General features: G+C 39.9%; 2 protein-coding genes across 5 annotated transcripts in view; both read left to right on the top strand.

Annotated features, from left to right (window-relative positions):
* The first annotated feature begins 701 nt into the window (after positions 1–701).
* LOC110049415 (dystrophin-like) overlaps positions 702–19,364 on the top strand; it is a 77,064-nt gene continuing 58,401 nt past the window's right edge. For 2 of the 4 annotated variants that reach the window (XM_089283195.1, XM_089283194.1), the window contains exons 1-15: positions 702–891; positions 1,051–1,250; positions 3,784–3,845; positions 4,924–5,019; positions 6,022–6,099; positions 6,511–6,603; positions 13,039–13,130; positions 13,790–13,870; positions 14,451–14,566; positions 15,242–15,555; positions 15,931–16,146; positions 17,078–17,259; positions 18,087–18,231; positions 18,819–18,985; positions 19,061–19,223. In XM_089283195.1, coding sequence (XP_089139321.1) covers positions 1,190–1,250; positions 3,784–3,845; positions 4,924–5,019; positions 6,022–6,099; positions 6,511–6,603; positions 13,039–13,130; positions 13,790–13,870; positions 14,451–14,566; positions 15,242–15,555; positions 15,931–16,146; positions 17,078–17,259; positions 18,087–18,231; positions 18,819–18,985; positions 19,061–19,223 — 1,866 coding nt within the window. In that variant the 5' untranslated portion in view covers positions 702–891; positions 1,051–1,189. The remainder of the gene's footprint in view (positions 892–1,050; positions 1,251–3,783; positions 3,846–4,923; positions 5,020–6,021; positions 6,100–6,510; positions 6,604–13,038; positions 13,131–13,789; positions 13,871–14,450; positions 14,567–15,241; positions 15,556–15,930; positions 16,147–17,077; positions 17,260–18,086; positions 18,232–18,818; positions 18,986–19,060; positions 19,224–19,364) is intronic. The other 2 variants (XM_089283192.1, XM_089283193.1) reach the window with 1 other exon arrangement.
* Positions 6,611–13,098, top strand: LOC149117445 (adenosine receptor A2b-like). The gene has a single exon (XM_089283199.1). The coding sequence runs from the start codon at positions 9,226–9,228 to the stop codon at positions 10,450–10,452; it is 1,227 nt and encodes a 408-aa protein (XP_089139325.1). The 5' UTR covers positions 6,611–9,225; the 3' UTR covers positions 10,453–13,098.

Consider the following 19,364-nt stretch of genomic DNA (forward strand, 5'->3'; position numbering starts at 1 on the left):
TGAGTTGCAATGATTTCAGAGCGAATATAATTAATAGGTTTGCATTGTTCTTTTCGTTTGCGTGATCCACTGTTAGTGGGACAATTAAACCAAGGTGCCTCCATTTCATCAAGGAGTACCTTTAAAAACAAACCCCACCTTAAATTGCGCATGAATTGGGGACCATTTTGTTGTGTTTAACATTGCACCCACACTACAATCGCTTCCGTTTTCGCTCATCGACAGAACTTCTCCTACACAGGTCTTCACTGCCCCCGTGAACGCTTTTACAAGATTAACAACTTTCAGGACGAAATATCATCCCCAAACAAAGGTTTTGAAGTAATATCCAATCTCGATATAATAGATATTAATTTGCAACTGATATTTCTTTGTGTATACAGCTGAATTTGCACTTAGCAAAAAGGGTGATTTTTCATTTAAAGTAATTCTTTTAACTTTCCCTTTAACTCGTATGGCTCTGACGCGAAAACCAAGGAGGAATCAAGTTTGGGATATCTTATCTGTTGTCAGTATCTTCACATCCAAGTATGTTTTTACTAAGAGTTTAGTTTCGCCTCACTTGACGGTATCTCTGATGCCAAAGTGACTACAAATTCAACACATTCCTGTCATTTTCCATCGAACGATCTCATTGGTCGATTACAATTGACCCATTGTCTTTCTTTTTGCCGCGTCCAGATCATTTGAGTCTTTGCTCCGCATGAGCGAATATTTCGGAAATATTTCTTCGCTGATGTGTTGTGTCTTAGGGGCACTCCACCTAGTGCTTGGAATATTGCTGTATGTTCGCGTAGTTGCCGGGGTATTCTTCTTTCGCTCGGTCGTCCAAAGGAAGTTGGCGTGTCTTCAGTGGAAGCTCGGTTTGCATGTTGTCCGAAGTTTGACCAGGTTGGGCGCTTACTCGCTCACAGATATCGATTGCTCTTTTCAACGTGCGAGATTTATTGCTCCAAATTGTCTGGTGTTTATTGAGCCGGGATTTTTCATGTTGAGTGAATATCAGGACGAAGATTTAACTATACCTGTGTCTGTTGTATTCCTCTGCAGTTTTGGAATGCGTGGTCCTAAATGTTGATGCATTGATCTCCAGCGAGTGACAGTAACCTTACTACAAGCTTTACTGAGAGAGAATTTCGACTGTAACTTCAGCTGCTGTTAAATTATCTTCTTTACAAGGTATTAGGTAATGGATTTCGATCAAGACGACGACAGTGGAACATTCACGCTGAGAATAAAGTCGCGATCAGGTAAGATTTCTCGCTTATTCTAGTTACATCGAAGAAATTTGACTACTGATGAACATTTTAATGTCAGCTGTCCGATCATCGTGATTCGCGTTATCGCATGACTTAATTCAAAAGCGTCGTTTTGTTTTGGTGGCACCTTTTAAGGCTGGGCTAAAATGCTTTCCAACTGTCAGAGAGACCTTTTGTTTATGTACAATATCTCAACGGAAAACGCTCTATTTGTCGAAGATTTTGTGAGCTGTTCTCTTTGAGAGGACCGAAGGCGTGTGATTGCAGTGTAATACGCATTTTAGCAGGAAGGGTGGCCTGCCCGCGAACAATTAATTGATCCCGCAATTGTCATCAGCAAAGAAAATTTGTTAAGCGAATGGTTAAAACATTGTACGAAGCGAATAATTTCGTTACGATTTGTGGCATCAGACATTCACGATTGAGTTGATCAGATTTGACGTATAAAGCTAAATGTTTTGTATGCAATTTCTTGTTCGAGTTGTTCATCTTGACACCTAAATGAATGAAAAAGTGCTCATTTGTTTACTTAGCTTTCTTTGAACTGAGAATATGGACTACAAATGTTTCGAGGTTTAAAAGTAGTCGACAACTCGGCAATGAAAATATGGGGAGGTTTAAAATTTGTTCATTCCTGAATGAAGTCTCTGACTGGTGTCGGCCGTTATCATAACATGTTACACCATTTCCATAAATTATTAAGTCCAAAAGCTGGCTTCATTTATGATCCTAAGTTCTGCTTAAAGGTTAATGCTGATAATTCGTGAATTACAGTAACTTACGCGTGAATGAAGTCAGTCTTTTCAAATCGAAGAGATAAATTTATCGTGTCGAAAATGTCAGCAAATTTCCACCATGCGAAGCTGAAGAGGTTCGAATATTTAACATTTAAGAAATGCCTGTGGCTTGCTTCCACTTCGCTTGCTCTCGTTGTAAATTAAAAGTGCTGAAATTGACAAAGTTGTACATTTCACGGGCCGAATTTCACGTCAGCAGTTTGATATTTCTCAAGGGACGTATGAATGAGCTTATATTGCAATGCTCCTGCATCTCAGCTGATTAATTAAAGTGATTTAAACCCAGACGTGAAATATTTGTGTTATCAATTTCCGTTAGTTGGAAGCCAAAATACTTCAAAATTTGTGTGCTACAGGTGGTAAAATTAATTTAATTAGGGCAGAATTGCTGTTTTACACCCTTCAAATGTTGACACTTTGGCAAGTTGTAAAATAGTTAACTCATCATGAAAGGTACATTGGAATTTTTAATACTTTGCAAAGGCCATACTCTATGTTTATGATAATAATACATGCAAGATTGCCTCTAATGTTTTCAGGAGAACTGAAAACTGATTTGTTTGAGTGACAATGGTTCATATGAATGTAAATTATATGGATAAATCAGTTTGTACTCCCCATGGAGTGCAACAATATGCTGTAATTTTTAGAACCATTTTGTCGTCTCACAATTATAATGGAAATCAAGACAAATCGATTTAACATGCTTCATAGAATTGTGCCCACCAGTTAGAGTCTTCACAAGTTGTTGCTTTATCAACAAAGTGTAACATTTTAAAACTTCCTCTTCTCTGCTGAGTCATTGCAGAAAATTGTGATTTGTGGTAAGTGATTTGGGTCAATGAACTAGCTAATGAAATTTTAAAATTATTAACCACAAGAAATGGCGTTGTTAACAGATTTTTGGGTTATCACCGTATGTATCTTGCAGCAATTTGTATAACTTATATAAAATGAGTAGATACAATAAGTATTATAATTTGTGCTTTTTGAAATGCAAGCTTTTTCACAGTGGTGGGTTTACTTCAGTCTATAGACTTGTAATATCATTTGCATCTATGTGACAAACAAAGAAATATATACGTTAAATTGAGTTAAATAAATTGAAAATTTGCTCTAGATCTTAAAAATAATGTTCATGTCAAGTTTTTTTGACCACTTAGTTTATATTATCGTTAACTTTTCTTCAGGTTTCTTTTTTGGTTCTATGACAATACAAAATGTTTTCTCAGGGTGATCACCCTGCGTGTTCTCCGTCAGGTGCTTGATTCCCATGACCTCAAATCTGTTAAGTTTATCATAAGGCTGGAAGTTGTTTGTAAGAGAAGATTAAAGGATTAATATGCCCTGCATTACTTTTAAAGCAGTGCAGCTCAGGCAACTCTGTAAAAGGGAGCCTATTTAATAGTCATAGATCCAAGCTTTCAGTTGTCTTCCTGACATTCAAGATGGTGTAGTGCCACATGGTTACTCACTGTGTGGTCTTTTGGTAATGGAATACAATCTGTGTACCATTGAGCATTATACAAAAGTCAACAGGTATCTTATTGACCAATCATAGGGCAAACAGCATCTTCAGTTACACTTTATAACATGCAATCCAGCTTTCACTTTTCCCTATTGTTTTTGAGGGGTAATATTAATTTAGAAAGGATGAATTTACCAGAGATACAATATAATGATTGCATTTCACATGCTCATATTGGTTTCTTTCTCTGGTTTCGCAGATGAACATGAGGGGACACAGAAGAAAACATTTACAAAGTGGATAAATGCACAACTAGCAAAGGTTATCAATAGTTCATGTAAAATTTTATTTTTTGTGGCATTCTCATTTTTTGTCTCTTGACTATTTTCCTTCTTGTCTTGGTTGATTAAACATCTGTTTTTGAAAGCCAGTAGCTCTAAAGGGGCCTTCAATTCACATTACAAGTAGTCGAACAACTACATGTTCCTAGTTTTACACACTGCATAAGTACAACTTTCTTCTTTCAAACCAGTCTCATTTGCACAGACATTTCTGACAAGTAAAAGATCAGCAAATGGGACTGGCATAATGTGATGAGAGATTGCATTACAGTGGCAGATCCAGACTTGATCTAACGGGAGGGGAGGGGGGGGGGGGGGGGGTAGAGTGGGGGCTTGTTGCAATAAGAAGACCAAACATGCCTTGTGGCATGTTGTGATATGTTGCTTTGAAATGTTGCAATTGTTTGGCTGGGGCTTTAGAATTGAAAGATTGTTTGCCTATTCTAGCAAAACATTTGACTGTTGATCTGAGTCAAAATGTTCGTTGCTGCAAAATGTGCAACTTCTCAATCAAAATGTTCTTCAAACATGCAGACAAAGCTTTCGACTGTTGTGTCAAAATGCTTGTCTATGGTTGTTGTGACTTACATGTACAGTATTTATTTGTAGATCATGATACGCAAGATCTGAACTGCCCTTTGCGCCCAGCCTTGTAGAGTACTATCTCTTCAATAAGTGTGCAATTATAATTCTTATATGTAGATCCCAGAATGAACAGGGCCTCTTTGTTATTGCTATTGCCTTCTCAAAAAATTCTCTTTTACCTTCAATATCTGGGAATTGTTTATACCAAGAGCTTTAGAACAGTTATAGTTACAGTTGCAATTACGGTTAATTAATGCATAATATGTCATCGTAGAAGTACCATATTAAATTGTTCTTTGTTTTCTAATACTGATGTTACTGTTTTGTATTGCCTCCCAAAGGTATTTCTCACCCTTAATACTCATGATTACACTTGCCTTGAACTTGGGGGCTACTTCAACTCCATGTTCAGCCTTTGTTGACTCTGACTTTTCACCAGTAACTTTCTTTTTGGCCTCCCTCTGTTTCTGTAGGCTGGTACTGGTCAGCAAGTCAAAGATTTGTTTGAAGATCTGAAGGATGGAACCAAACTCTTGCTGCTTCTGGAGATTCTATGTGGAAAGAGGATTGTGAGTCTCAGACATTTTCTTAAGTCTTGCTACCCTTTCTGGTACTTATCCCAGTTTTTAATGCATGAAGTATCAAGGAGTTTTTGTATTGTACACGGATGGGATGCTAGTCCATTGCAAGAATTAACCTTTTACTAGCTAAGCACGAGGGCCATACTGGGGAATATTGGCCCTAGGTTGTGGCAGTATGGACACAGAGAGGTCTGTACAAAAATGATTGAGGGCTAATATTTCCCAGTATGGCTTGAGCAAGCTACTTGAAGGTTAGTAAGTAGTTTATTGACAGGCACTCAGATCATGGTTGTTTTTTTGATTTGCTGGCTTTTGAAAACAAAAATGACACAGCTCATGACCTTTCCCAGAGAAATGGTCCATATGGCAAAATCCCAACCAAGAAAGAACCAAGCAGAATGCTCGGATTGACCAGGAGACTACTGTATCTTGCCATATGATAATCTGGACCCTTTGCCAAGTTTCCTTGACAGATTTCCCCCCTCAGTAGACAACATAACTAAACCATAAACTGTTTTGCTCTAATTATCAAGACGTTTTTTATAAAGTTTAGGAATTGAATGATTTTTTTTGCCAAAATATTAAGTAATTGAATAAAAACAAACAAGCAAAAACAGAAAAAAAAAACAAACAAAAAAAAAAAAACAACAAAACTAACAGAAAAAAGAGTTTTAATGAGTTTTAAAATTTGTACTGAAACTCTGTTAAGTTGTTTACGTTTGGCTGAATAGCACATTTGACTACAGAATTTGTATTGTTTGTCCTTTGTTATTGAAATTTTCAAACCACACTGGGATTTGAGTGACAGTTGTGCCAATTAGCATGAAAATGTGAAGGATTCTAGACTTGTAGTCAAATGATAATTGCCTGTTGGATAAGCTAAATGCTCACTCAGTGGTGCTTTGTAGAACCTGTGAATCAGTACTTCAGGAGAAAAGATCTTTTTAGTGACAAACTGATGGGGTGTTGTACATGTTTCTTCTTCTTCAGAGAAGTGAAAGAGGTCGTACTCGTGTTCACTTCATGACCAATGTGGACAACGCTCTCAGAATTTTGGAAGAAAACAACGTAAGTACTTGTGCTGAACATTATTTTACAATAATTTTGTCAAAGGACTGATTTTCCTTAGTCTTGTCTAGAACATACACAGTGTTTATGGTTCATTGACCAAGCATGAGGTCAAGATGTCTGGATATTGGTCAAGTTCTTTCTTCAAGTGGTTATGGACTGAGATGGAGTCAAGATCCACAAACTCACAAGAAAAAGAAGGAGGTTAAAATCCAGCCATCTTGACCAAACAAGCTTTGTTCTTGTGGGGGAAATTTTCCTGTGGGACACTTTGAGTAGTCCCGAGTGGGCAAGATAGCGCTATCTTGTCTGCTTAGGTAGCCAATTACGGTGTAGGATTTGGTTCATCTTGCCCACTCGTTGAGCTAGCCATACATGTCTAAAAAAATGACATATTTGTCATTCTTTCAGGTACGACCTGTGAACATCAGCAATGATGACATTGTTGACGGAAACCCTAAATTGACTTTGGGTCTGATGTGGTATATCATTTCACATTTCCAGGTATGTAACTGAAGGGATCAATGTGAACAGCTCTTCTGTACTTTTTCAATTTACAGTTCAAAATTCGGCAGGTGATGGTGTCTGTCAGTTAAACAGCTGGAAATTATGGTAGAGATACACAATGTAAGATTACCAAGAGGAAGAGGGCATTATTTTAAAGTAACTCAATGTGTGTAATATGTAATTTACAGTGCGTTTACTGAACCTGGGGTCACCCAGACAATGAAAACCAATCAGATGGCAAAACTGAAACAATAGATTTCCAACATTGATAAATCCAGTGAATCACATGTCCGTTACAAAACAATGGAATCTCAATTTGTTTGTTGACTGGTGATGCTGACATGATTACGGTGTTGGTTAATGAATTGTCAAACTCAAACCAATAGTGCTTTTGCATACTTGCAGGCCTGGGGGGACTCCCATGTGAAAGGGACGGGGGCACTTGTTGGAAATTTTGAAAAGAACCCCTAAGGGGTGGCAAGATCCTGCTTTGAGGGCGTGGCTTGAAATTTTTTACCGCCTAAGAGGTACCAATTCTAAGACAACACATGATCTGCTTTTTTTTGTCGGCTCAATACCCTAAGGTAAAGGTAAAGTCTGCATGCGAGCCAAGTGGCCCATCAGGCCGGAGCTTATCCCGGTTTCTGTAGCATGAAGCGACTAGGAGTATTTCTACTCCCCCCTGGATGGGATGCTAGTCCATCGCAGGGTTACCCCCAGCATTAAGTTCGCCGGTACCCATTTATACACCTGGGTGGAGAGAGGCACTGTGAGAGTAAAGTGTCTTGCCCAAGAACACAACACAATGTCCCCGGCCAGGGCTCAAACCCGGACCGCTCGATCCGGAGACGAGCGCACTAACCATGAGGCCAACGCGCTTCCCATTACCCTAAAAGGTACCACAAAAGCCCCTGCTGTGGACCTTTCCAGGCTACCGAAACCGCTTTGTTAAGCTAGCCCAAAAGGTACGACGACGAGCACCCCTGTCCATCCGTCCGTCCTCCCCCCCTGGGCTTGTGGGTTTAAGAAGAATTATAAGCTGCGCTTTCTATGGGGTTGCTGGTTGGTTTAGAAAATGTTGTGTTTCTTTACTTTGGATATTAGATTTACAAGCGTGATAAACGCATTAGATTGATTGTTTTTCATTGTGAAAGTATGGCCACACAAAATATCATCTTTACTGTTGTTGTTCAAAGTCGTAGAATAATAGATTTGACATTTTTGACAAAAAAATTTTCGCCCCTGTTGTCAGTGCGTATTTCTATTTTTACACGGTTATCATTTAATGGGATTTTTTTTTGGGGGGGGGAGGGGGCATCGTTGCAGGAGTAGCGATTATTCCCCCCGCTACACCCAATCCCTAAGGCAGACCTCATACATTGATGTGGGCGATACGGCTGTTGACCCTCCTGTCTTCCACCTTTCAAACAGATTGGATAAAGTCCTTCCTGTGAGAAAGAAAAGAACAGATTTATTACTCAACATGTTGACGAACTGTCACACTTCGAGACCTTCCCACATGACGTTGTTTTCGTGGTATATTTTCACTCGAGCATTGATGATGTTTGAGAGAGTCCGTGGACATATTAAATCGATTAGCAAACAGTTGCATTTAGAAAAGTCGATTGTCTCTTTCTTAGATTTTAGTCTGATGGTTTCAAACTTCATTTCCCATTGAATTTGATACGAGAGCAGTTGTCACCGCTGATTTTAGTTCTCACCAATTAACGCCTTCATCTGTCTGAATACAATCAAAAATTTTGCAATGAACAAATTTTCAAGGGAAAACAATCCATTCACTTGAATAACTTGCCTCTCATGGATTCATTAATATCCTCTCGATCTCTTTCAAAGACTTCATTTCTGTTCTGTAAATTAAAAAAATTCCCGCGTTATCCGATCATATCCAACAGGTTTTTTAATGTTTTGAGTGTGATTTCTCTCTGAAACGTTTTGTCGATCGAGCAAATTGTGCAGTTCTTCTCTTTTAATATAACAACAACAACAAAAATTTATCAAGGTATTTCCATAGCAATACATAGCATTACCTTTTTAAACTGAAGAAAATATAATAACATCCAAAAAAAGCTTATTTTACAAGGGAAATTTCATGTCTTGGTGACATTGCCTGGAAAGTTGAACTGTTTGAAATGACTTGAGACCAGGCACTTCTTTTCAATTTGCAAACGTAGGTTGCATGCTTTTAATTTATTCCTTGTTTCTGTCTCTTGGCCTTAGTTTATGTTGCAGACCGATCATAAAAGGAAATTTCTTCTCGTTTGATATGCGCACATCAAATGTGTTCTTCTTTTTGAAAAGGTATAGCTTTCTTATTTAGAAGCTCCGTCATCCCCGCTTCCGTTCATTTGTAAAACAAAACAGAGCTGTGCTAGAGCGATACATTCACAAACATCTGCCCAAAACAAATTGGACGGTTAAGAACGCGTTCGTCAGTTGGCCTGGCATTTTAGACCACGCTAGACGTGGGGCTCTAACTAGCGATGAGAGATGGCCGTGAAGTCGAAATCCCTCTCCTGAGTGAGTACTCAGTTTTTGGTGAAGGTCATTTGTATCCGTCGATCTATTTTTGTCTTTCGTGCCAAGTGATACTGCAGTAGAATGAACCCTAACAGAACAGATCTAGCTGCCAGCGCTGCAAGCCAAGTGCTGTCTGAGCTATTCTGCCCACCAATACAAGTATGGGTTATAAGCGACACGACCTTGTTCAAGATAACCGCAGCGACTACAATCGTCATTTGTCCTGTTACCATTCTTCTCAACATCTTAGTGATCTTGTCAGTAAAAAAGAGAAGAGACTTGCGAAAAAACAACTCTAACATTCTGATGGCAAGCATGGCTGTAGCTAATGTCTTAGTGGGTGCTGTCTCCATGCCGTTGACCATCACTTCAGATGTGTTAGTTCTTGCCAAGTTTTTGAACGCGGGTGTTTTTTGTGGAATAGCTTTCGTGAGCGACATGGTGTTGTATATCGGCAGCTGCTCGTCTGTGTATCATCTCACCGTAATTGCTTGGGAGAGGTACGTGGCGATACGAAAGTGGGCAGATTACAAAGTCATCGTTACCAGAGGCCGTGTTAAGAAGTTTGCAAGGATTGCTTGGCTGTTGGCCGCCTTGGTACCCATTACACCAAGCATCATGAAAATCGCTGACGTCGACTACAAGTATCTTCTAGCCGTCGACATAGCTTGCGTTCTCCCGGGAACTGTGTGCATGGCACTTATCGGCTACTTGTACCTGCAGGTTTATCTCGGTGTGCGCAAATGGGAAATCGAGAAAATCAGGGAGATCCGTTGTCTGATCAGGACTAAGTTGGCTACAAAATGTGCCAAAACGACAGCCATGCTGACAGCGGTCCTGTTAATTGCATTCATTCCGTCGCTAGCCTTCCTACTCTTCGGAGAGATTTTTCACGCACTCCGCAGAAGCTCGTTTTTCCGTTGGTCAATGATGCTGGCTCAGCTCTACTCTCTCTTCAACCCTATTCTTTATTGCTATAGGGATCGCCGCTTCAGAGACGCATTTTTGCAGATGTTAAAGATGAAAAAGCCCGCAGCCAGTGCCCAGAGAAAGAACAGACGAATTGGCTCTGCCCAGACGTTGGAGAACCTTCAAAGTCCCTACGTCGTGCCAAGATCAAGATCAAAAACCTTGGCAAACCTAGCAAGCAATGATGTCGGGACGGCTGATGGACAAGTGAGACGAGAAAGATGTATGTCAGTTCCGACGCCTTCAACAAACGAAACGACTGTCAATGTTCACCAACCAAAAATCACTATTACACCAGCGCCAGGAATCCAAGTTGAAAGCGGTGCGACAGTAAGATGAAGAAAAAGCCATACTCAAGGAACTAGTCATCTTCAAGTTCAAAGTTATCTTTATCTTTAAGCCGGGTCGCCGCGCGACTCCGCTCAATATGAGAATATATTTTCTCCAAACTATCCACCAATATAATGCGATAATGTGTTTCGACAACAAAGGAAATTACTGCTGCGGAGATGTATCTAAGCATGCACGCATTGCGTGCCAATTTTTGAGTAGAATGAGGCAAAAATTCTTGTGATATTGCGAATTTAATACAGCTTTCCTTCACACGCTCTTTTTTGTTAAGAATTTGTTTTATAAGAATATCGAGGCTGAAATTTGCGAAATTTTAAAAATATTTTAAGCATAAACCTGAGGCTGAGGCTGAGATTTTGCGGAGTGTTGAAAATTTTTAAATACAATACAATTATGTTTTTAACTAAACCATATAAAATTCTTCCTTTCTCTAAATGGCAAAACTGGCCAAAAAGCTACAAAAACAGCACTAGCCGTATGTTCGATGCTAATAATATTTCTGCCAGAGGTTATGTGCCTCATATCAGGCTTTAGTTCCTGCAGGTTCGCTCTAAAATTACTTTAACGCCATTCAGATGCCAAATACATTCGAAAACAGAGATATCATACGCTATAATCCAAGAATATTCACAAGCATATTTTCAGCTTGAAATCGGCAGAAAAATAAGAATATTCAGCCTTGGCCGGAAAAACAATATTCTTATAATAAGAGTGTGGTTCAAGTAGTTATTTAGATCGGTTAAGTCTAAACAACGAATAAGATTATACAACTTAAAGTAGATATTAAATAGTTTAGAAGACAATTAAGTAAAGAGAAGTCGATTAAGCTAGTCTGACTACATTAAATTTCACTCTCTGATATAATACGAGAACAAATGTCACCGTTGATTTTATTTCTCACCAATTAACGCCTTCATCTGTCTGAATACAATCAAAAATTATGCTTCAAGGGAAAATAATCAACTTGGCTCTCAGGAAGCCATTAATTTCCTCTCTCTTTCATAGATCTCATTCCTGTTCTGTATGTTTTCTCCAAATTCCCACGATATTCGAATGCTTTTTAATTTTTCCGAAACTGTCGTCTCCATCCTAACTCTCCTGTTGGAGAGATTTTTTCCGCCCTTCAAAGAAGCTCGTTTTTCCGTGGGTCGATGATGCTTGCTCAGCTCAACTCTTTCTTCAAACCTGTTCTTAATTCCTATAAGGATCGCCATACATGTGGATATTTTCTGTTTCTTAAATAATACTGGCTTAAAAAGACAACTTCTGTCGTCTGATTGAACCTCGTGGCCTTAAAAACGAGATGCGATTTGAAAATTGATTCAAAGTGGCTATTAGACCTTGAACGTGGAAAATAAATTGCCTGTAAACAGCGCAATTTCGAGGCCACTGCACCGAGTTTTGAATCCATAAATTAGGCCATACTGTAAATCATCATCAAAAACGCACTGGCATCGTTAAGAAATAGCGCAAAACGGTAACAGAAAACATAGGGAGATGTGATAACGTGGAAAACATTCAAGAAATCATCCTTGTCTGAAATGTTACCTTAAGGACAGTACCGCGTCTTGTCCGATTACCAAAGCTAAGCCCTGTCGGGTTGTGGGTTTGTTATTAGGGAGTTTAAGAAAAACACGACGGCAACGGCAGCGGGAACGTCGCTAAACAAAAGATTTACTGAGCAGAACAATGGCTATGCACGTGCGTTATAAATCTAATTTTTTAGTTTTCTATTTCAAATTTATCGCTGTGTTCCAGATTTAATTTTGTGATAGTTATGAAAGTGATAAACATAGTAAATGACTAAGAGTATTGCGTGATTCGTAGGGAAAATATAAATTCATTTTTTTAATCGACGTTGTCCTCGGCGTCGCCGTTGTGGTTACGTTAACTCCCTATTCTCATCCCAAGCTTCGTCCAATAATTTTCGTAAATAGCTTTGGGTGAACTGAAAATCTATTATTGTACGATTTTGAACAACAACTGTAAAGATAATATTTTGTGTGGCCGCACGTTCACAGTGGAAAACGGTCAATCCAATGAGTTTGTCACGCTTGTAAATTTCAAATCATAATTAGAATAACACAACAATTTCTAAACCAACCAACGACCCCATAGAAAATGCAGCAGATAATTCTTCTTAAACTTGGCAAGCACGCAAAAGTACTAATCGAAAACTCAGTTCTGCCATCTGATTGGTTTTCATTGTCTGGGTGGCCCCGGTTTCAGTAGACGCACTGTAACACTTAGCTGCAAAGTAGTTGCCATTGTTACTTAGCTGGCATTTTTCCCGCTACAGCGCGCCCATTCATTGGCTAGTTCATGGCCACATGACATCTAACAATGAAGCTGTTTCCCGCCAAATTCTATGAGCGGGCAACATTGCGAAAACTATGACGTTGAAAGGGAAACAGTTCACTGTTACCCGCGAAATGTTGACCCCTGTTACACGTCGACTTCGTCTCGGGAAACATTGAGATTCTCGGGAAACAAAATTCACTGTTCCCCTTGGGACCAGCCATTAAGTGTTAGGTATTGTACAATGATGAACATTTTGTTCTCTTTGTTCCTTAGTTGCAACTGCTGCTGAAGAATCTGATGTTGGATTCTGATACGGACACACCAGAAGAAAAACTGTTGGCTTGGTGTCGACAGTCAGTCAGAGGGTGAATTAACTTTTCATTTATGATTACATCTTCAATTCTCAACGTTAAATATTAGAGATCCATTGCTGTACAGAACACAGATCCTAAGTTCTCTTCAGGGCTCGGAAAAAAAAAAAAGAACTTGACTTCTAGCTTGCCCTTCGGACAAGCAGCTCTCAAATTTTGCTTGCCCGGGGCAAGTCTTAGTTAACTATTTGTTTTTTATTTAGGCAACATACGACTTGCCTGGGTCCTTGGCCGTTGGGCAAGTGAGACTCAATAGTTGCTTGCCCGGCAGGAAAATCTACTTGTCCGGGAGGACCGGACGGCACTTATTTCGAGCCCTGTCTCTTGAAAATATCAATCAGCGGATTATAACGCAAACAAGTTGACAAGACTGAACAAAGAAAATACCATCTGAGGAATATTTTCATGATGTAATGTGGCATTCTCAAAGCAGGATTTATGCGTTAGGACAATTGTGTTTATAATAATGTGTTTTAAATTTAGGACACAATGGATTTTGCATTTAGGACTAAAGAGCCTCTTTTTCAAGACCAAAGAGTGACCAAAGAGTGTAGTAACATAATTGTCACTATTTGGTGTTTGAAAAGTGTCACGGTAATCTTGGCAAATGGTACAGTGAATATCGTGAAGTCATCATGTACATTTTATTTCAGGTATGATGGAGTGGAGGTCAAGAACTTTACCACCAGCTGGAGAGACGGACTGGCATTCAATGCTTTGATCCATAGATACAGGTAACTTGCTCCCCTGATATAACACTGTCCTGCATTTTACTTCTATTGGAAGAAAGATACCTTTTGGCAATTTGTGTTTTTTCGTTCGATGAAGTACATGTATCGAAGTATGTATAAGATTATACAAAATGAACTTCCCCTTTTTGGCTTTTAGGCAGTAAAGATATCAGAAACACCTACAAAAACAACAACAACAACAATGCACAACTACATTGACACAACAACAACAACGACAATGTGAACAAAAATCACAACTACGTAAACACAACAACGGTAACAACAAACACCACTATACCCAGCAAAATAAACTAACAGACAAATGATAAATAGCATAGAAACAGGTAAGAGAAGATTGTTAAACAAACTACAGCTGTAACTACAGAGTCGGTACAGAGAGCTAAGCTAGGGAATGTATTTCTTGAACATTCAATACAGAGGGAGATTACGGTTAATTACATGCTAGTAAACATGTGAGTAAACAGAGATTTTAACCTTCCCCTTTACCAGATCTGAAGTCATTTTTAATTTGTCATTGTTGCCTGTACATTGATTCACTTCATTCTTCTTCGTGTTTTTCTAGACCTCACCTGTTTGACTACAGTGACCAACTGGACAAGACACCCATCGATTGTTGTGAAAATGCTTTCTCCGTCGCAGAGCAGTTTCTTGATGTAGACCGGCTTCTGGAGCCTTCAGGTACAAATACGGCATTTATCATAGATCTGTTCCTGACAAAATCAGATATCAACTGGTTGTTGATTAAAGAAATCTAACTTTTACAACAGTGGATCCGTTTTCGTTGAAATGTTATTGGTTTGAAAATTAAGATGATTTCCGCAGAATTTTCGAGCAATAATGGCAAAAATAAAGTTAAAAAAAAAAACGTCATAGCATGGTTATATTTTGACTAAAGGTAAGAAGATCTTATCAAGACTTAAGCTCTCAAGCTGACCCCGCGAGAGAAAATTGAACTTGAAGTTATCCATATTTCAATTAAAACGGACCTTTTTTGAAAACACAATAACACACGCTTCACTTGAGCATTCTTACGAGGTTTGACATTAACTTTCTCGAGAATGTTTGGGGATTTAATCGTGGGGTCACCTAGAGAAATGAATTACAGTGAGATGTTTTAAATAGTATTCAAAAAGTTAGTGTGCTGTGAGTAGATTTTTAGTAAATAATTTTTGCACTTATTGCTCGAACTTTGTGCGGAATCCGTCTTAACATGTACAATCCACAGGTCATGAAAAGCCAGCCAGACTTGATTTTTTTTGCTTCAGAAAAAGTCATTTATACATAATACATAATATATTACATAATAATACATGTTCGCGCAACATCTAAGTTATATTCAAATTTCTCTCTCAGATATTGTTCGTGACAGACCCGACAAGAAATCGATCCTGATGTACGTTTCGAATTTGTACAACAAGCTGGCGCCTGGCGTGACACACATGACCGTCCAGAGGAATGGTACTAGTACCAGCACGTCACGCAAAATTGAGAAGTCAGAGCACACGCATACCGTGTCCAAACGCACGATTAGTAGCACGTACCACACGGAACACACTGTGAAACACGTTAAGAAGGGTTATGATGAGAGGGAACCTGTTAGATACGTGACCACCACCAGTACCACAGTGAAGGAACCGCCTATACAACACTCTGCAATCACAACTGTAGTGAGTCTATTGTTTACTTACGTTCACCCTACCTCTCCACAGAGCCCCTTCCTTAGGACAGTCCCATAGAGCAGGCCTCCCCCCACTAAAACAAAAGACGAGAGTATATTTTTAGAACTAAGAAGAATCGGTTTCAGCATACTTACTGTGGGAGCAGCAATACAACTTCTCTTTAAATGGCCAGTTTGAAAATTGCTACGACTTCCTGGCTGAAATATTCCATCGAGAATGTAACTGTGAATGCAGCCGATGCCTTTTATGTGCCGTTGTCGTCCGGGAGTAGTTTAAAAATCCAATAGAAAACAAATGGAACTCGAAGCGTACTTGTCAAAGAAATGTCTTTAACCATGGCATTGTAATTTGTTCCATCTCTAGGTGGAGCGTACTCAAGAATCGGAGCGGCCTGATTCCATGGTTAGTGAAACAAGCAGCGTGCGAGATTCTGTCGGTTCTTTCAAGGAATGGGAAGACTACAATTCTGCCCTTCAAGATGTCTTAAACTGGCTGTCACAGGCAGAAAGGACTTTGGAATCACAGGAAAACATTTCTGATGATGTTGATGCTGTGAAAAAGCAGTTTCATGAACATGAGGTAAATAAATATCGTAATATTTTAAGCTTGTTTATACGTGTATTTATTAGTCGGGCTATTCGGATGCCGGTATTTCATTCGGTGACGCAAGCAGAGTGGGGAATTAATTTCGATTTCTCGAAGAATTCGCTGACGTATTTGGTTAGATTAGGAGTTTTTCATTTCGGGGAGTTTAAGACACTGGTGAATCTGTAGGGGAAAGACGATCCCCTGCTAATTAAATTCTTGACGGCATCAGTCAGAAGGCGGATTTCTTAGTACGATAAATTCAAGTTCCCTTTTCTCTTCTTGAACGAACTTTACTGAAATTCCAGTTCCTTGTTTCAAAAGAAAACGGAACTTAAAACATTGAAGACATCTGTGGATCGTGAACTGTTTTCTGAGCGGAAATCGAAAACGTTTTGTTAAAATTCAAGTTCCTACAGCACTGGCAACCTCGTTCTCAGAGCGTTTGTTCTCCTTAGTCCCTGAAACGGGCGCGGAAAGAACAAAGAATCTGGAGGCGATTCTAAGTGCAGTATCGCAATATATAATCTGCCCTCAAATAAGACTGATGAACGAGGCGCGGTGGCCTCGCGGTGCGCCCGTCTCCGGATCGAGCACTTCGGGTTCGAGCCCTGGCCGGGAACATTGTGTTGTGTTCTTGGGCAAGACACTTTACTCTCACAATGCCTCTTTCCACCCAGGTGTATAAATGGGTACCGGCGAACTTAATGCTGGGGTACCCTGCGATGGACTAGCATTCCATCCAGGGTGGGGGGGGGGGGGGGGGAGTAGAAATATTCCTAGTCGCTTCATGCTACAGAAACCGGGATAAGCCTGATGGCCTTATGATGGGCCACTTGGCTTGTAAGCAGACTTTACCTTTACCCTCAAATGTGAACCCAAGTAAGCTTACACACACTGACCATTGCATTTTATTCGGTTCCAGGACTTCATGATGGAGCTGACCTCCCATCAGTCGGACGTGGGAGCAGTGCTGGAGTTTGGTAACCAGTTGATAAGCGAAGGGCTTGTGAATGAGAAGGAAGAAAACGAGATTCGAGAACAAATGATCTCGCTGAACGATCGATGGGAAGCCTTGAGAATGGCGGCTATGGACAGGCAGACCAAGTATGTAACGAAATGGCGAAGGTTTAGAAATTTGGTTTTGCGATAAAAATAACATAACAATAAATACGTTAATTGACCACTCCCCCCCAATGAAGCTTTTCAGGGCCAATGGAGACAAATGGTGAAACAAATAATGCAAATGAATACAAGATGATTAAAAATTCCAACTGGCCGGAGGCAGACCAGTTGGTTATTTACAAACGTGGCTGAAGAGTTGAACTCGGGGCTACCGAGAAACAACCCCAGGTTAATTGTCAGAGCGGGACTTGGTCGCGCGACCTCCGGATTTCAAAGCCGGTGCCCCAACCACTCGGCCACGCTGCCTCCACGCTGTGATCTGGAGCTACAAGACAAAATTTAAGAAAATTTAGTTCTTCCTCAAAAGGTTTGCCTAAAATCTTGAGCAGGGGTCAAACGGTGCGCAGTTTTTGAAGCCATAAGGAAGTGGCAACACCTGCTACGTTGCGAGTATTCAGTAATGTTGCAGACAGTGAAATCATGTTGTCAATGTTGTGCGCATTGAATGCAACACTCCGCGTTTTTATAAGTCCACAACATTGCACCGTATTCTTTGGTTTAGTCCTGTCATTACCCTGATGTTGTAAACAATTCTGAGAATACATGATTTCAAGAATTTGTTTATTGCCACCGCGGCCCTTTCTTTCACAACCCTGTGTACTTTACACCTTCCGCACAGGAAAAACAAAAGAGTCTCTTAATCTCGTATTGGCACCTATGGTCTTCGCCACACACTAAAACGACTTCTACTGACCGATCTTCATGTGCGTTTCTCTTTGAAAATTAAATGATATGATTTGCTTTCTCAGACTTCACGTGCAGTTAATGGATCTCCAACAGAAGCAAATTAACGCTCTAGCTGAGTGGCTGACAGTGGCAGAGCAGAGAATCAACAGCTCTGAACCAATTGGATCTGATCTTGACACTGTAAAGCGTCAAGTGGAAAACCACAAGGTTTGAAATTTGATTCCCCTGTCAATATTGTATGCGCCAGTTGTAATTTGTGCTTGTTTGTGGTTGTTCGCGAATTATAGTATTTTCGCAGTCCCTCCTTAGTGTGTAGTGTGTCAGATAATGTAATTTAAAGCTAACAATCTTTTAAAGTTCAAAGTAGTCAAGAGTTCTCTGCTTCTACCCTCCCCCCCGTTCACACTCTCCTCAGTACCTGATTCCCCCTAGATTATAGGGTGGTCGCTCCCCCCCTTCTTATCCGAATTAATTTACAGTAAATTTTTCTTACAGACCTCGTAGTAAATGAGGCAACCAAAAGATCGACCAAGCTTAAACAAAGCAGTTTTTGTCAATAAGGTTCAATACGCATGACGATCTTACATCCACTTTTGTCCGAATAGTTTTCTGCTAACCCATTTCACAACATAAATAATCGCTTTCCTTCCTTCTTATAGTTCGAGGGTTCACGAGCGCCTTTGTACGGTAAACTTATTAAGCTGAGATTGTTGAAGCCGTTTGTTGTGTTGCAATGTTGAATTGGTTTCAGTTATGTTTATGCTTTAATCGTGATTCATGTTATTGCGTGACAGTTTTTCCAGGAAGACCTTGAGAAGCAGCAGCAACAAGTGAACTCGCTTACGCATATGGTTGTTGTAGTTGACGATAGCAGCAATGAGAGCGCCACCGCTGACCTGGAGGAACAGCTAGCGGTTCTTGGAGAACGCTGGTCGAATGTGTGCAAGTGGACAGAGCAGAGGTGAGAACAAAAATGCAGGTCTGCTTCATAGTTTTCACAGAGGGTGAAGATTTGTTTTGTTTTCTGACACCGTAGATGGACCATGCTTCAGGACGTGCTGAAAAGCTGGCAAGAATACAGGGATGAAGAAAGAAGACTGTCAAAATGGCTGTCGGAAAAAGAATCACAGATTGAAGATATGAAACACATTGATTTGGGTGATGGTGAAGTGGTCAAGAAAGCTCTCAAAATGTTCACGGTAAGAGTTCTGTAGCATACTTTTCGAAGCCTTTGATTTTGTTGTGCAATTTTATTCCTCTCTTTCTCTCCCATGCTGCTTACTCGTAAATCCAATTTCAAATGTTCAATTGTTGTTGTTTATAGTGGACAATGCGCTTAG

This window comes from Orbicella faveolata, unplaced genomic scaffold (genome assembly GCF_042242905.1).
Source record: "Orbicella faveolata isolate gen_17 unplaced genomic scaffold, um_ofav_v1 contig_12, whole genome shotgun sequence".
In the NCBI taxonomy this organism is placed as follows: Eukaryota; Metazoa; Cnidaria; class Anthozoa; order Scleractinia; family Merulinidae; genus Orbicella; species Orbicella faveolata.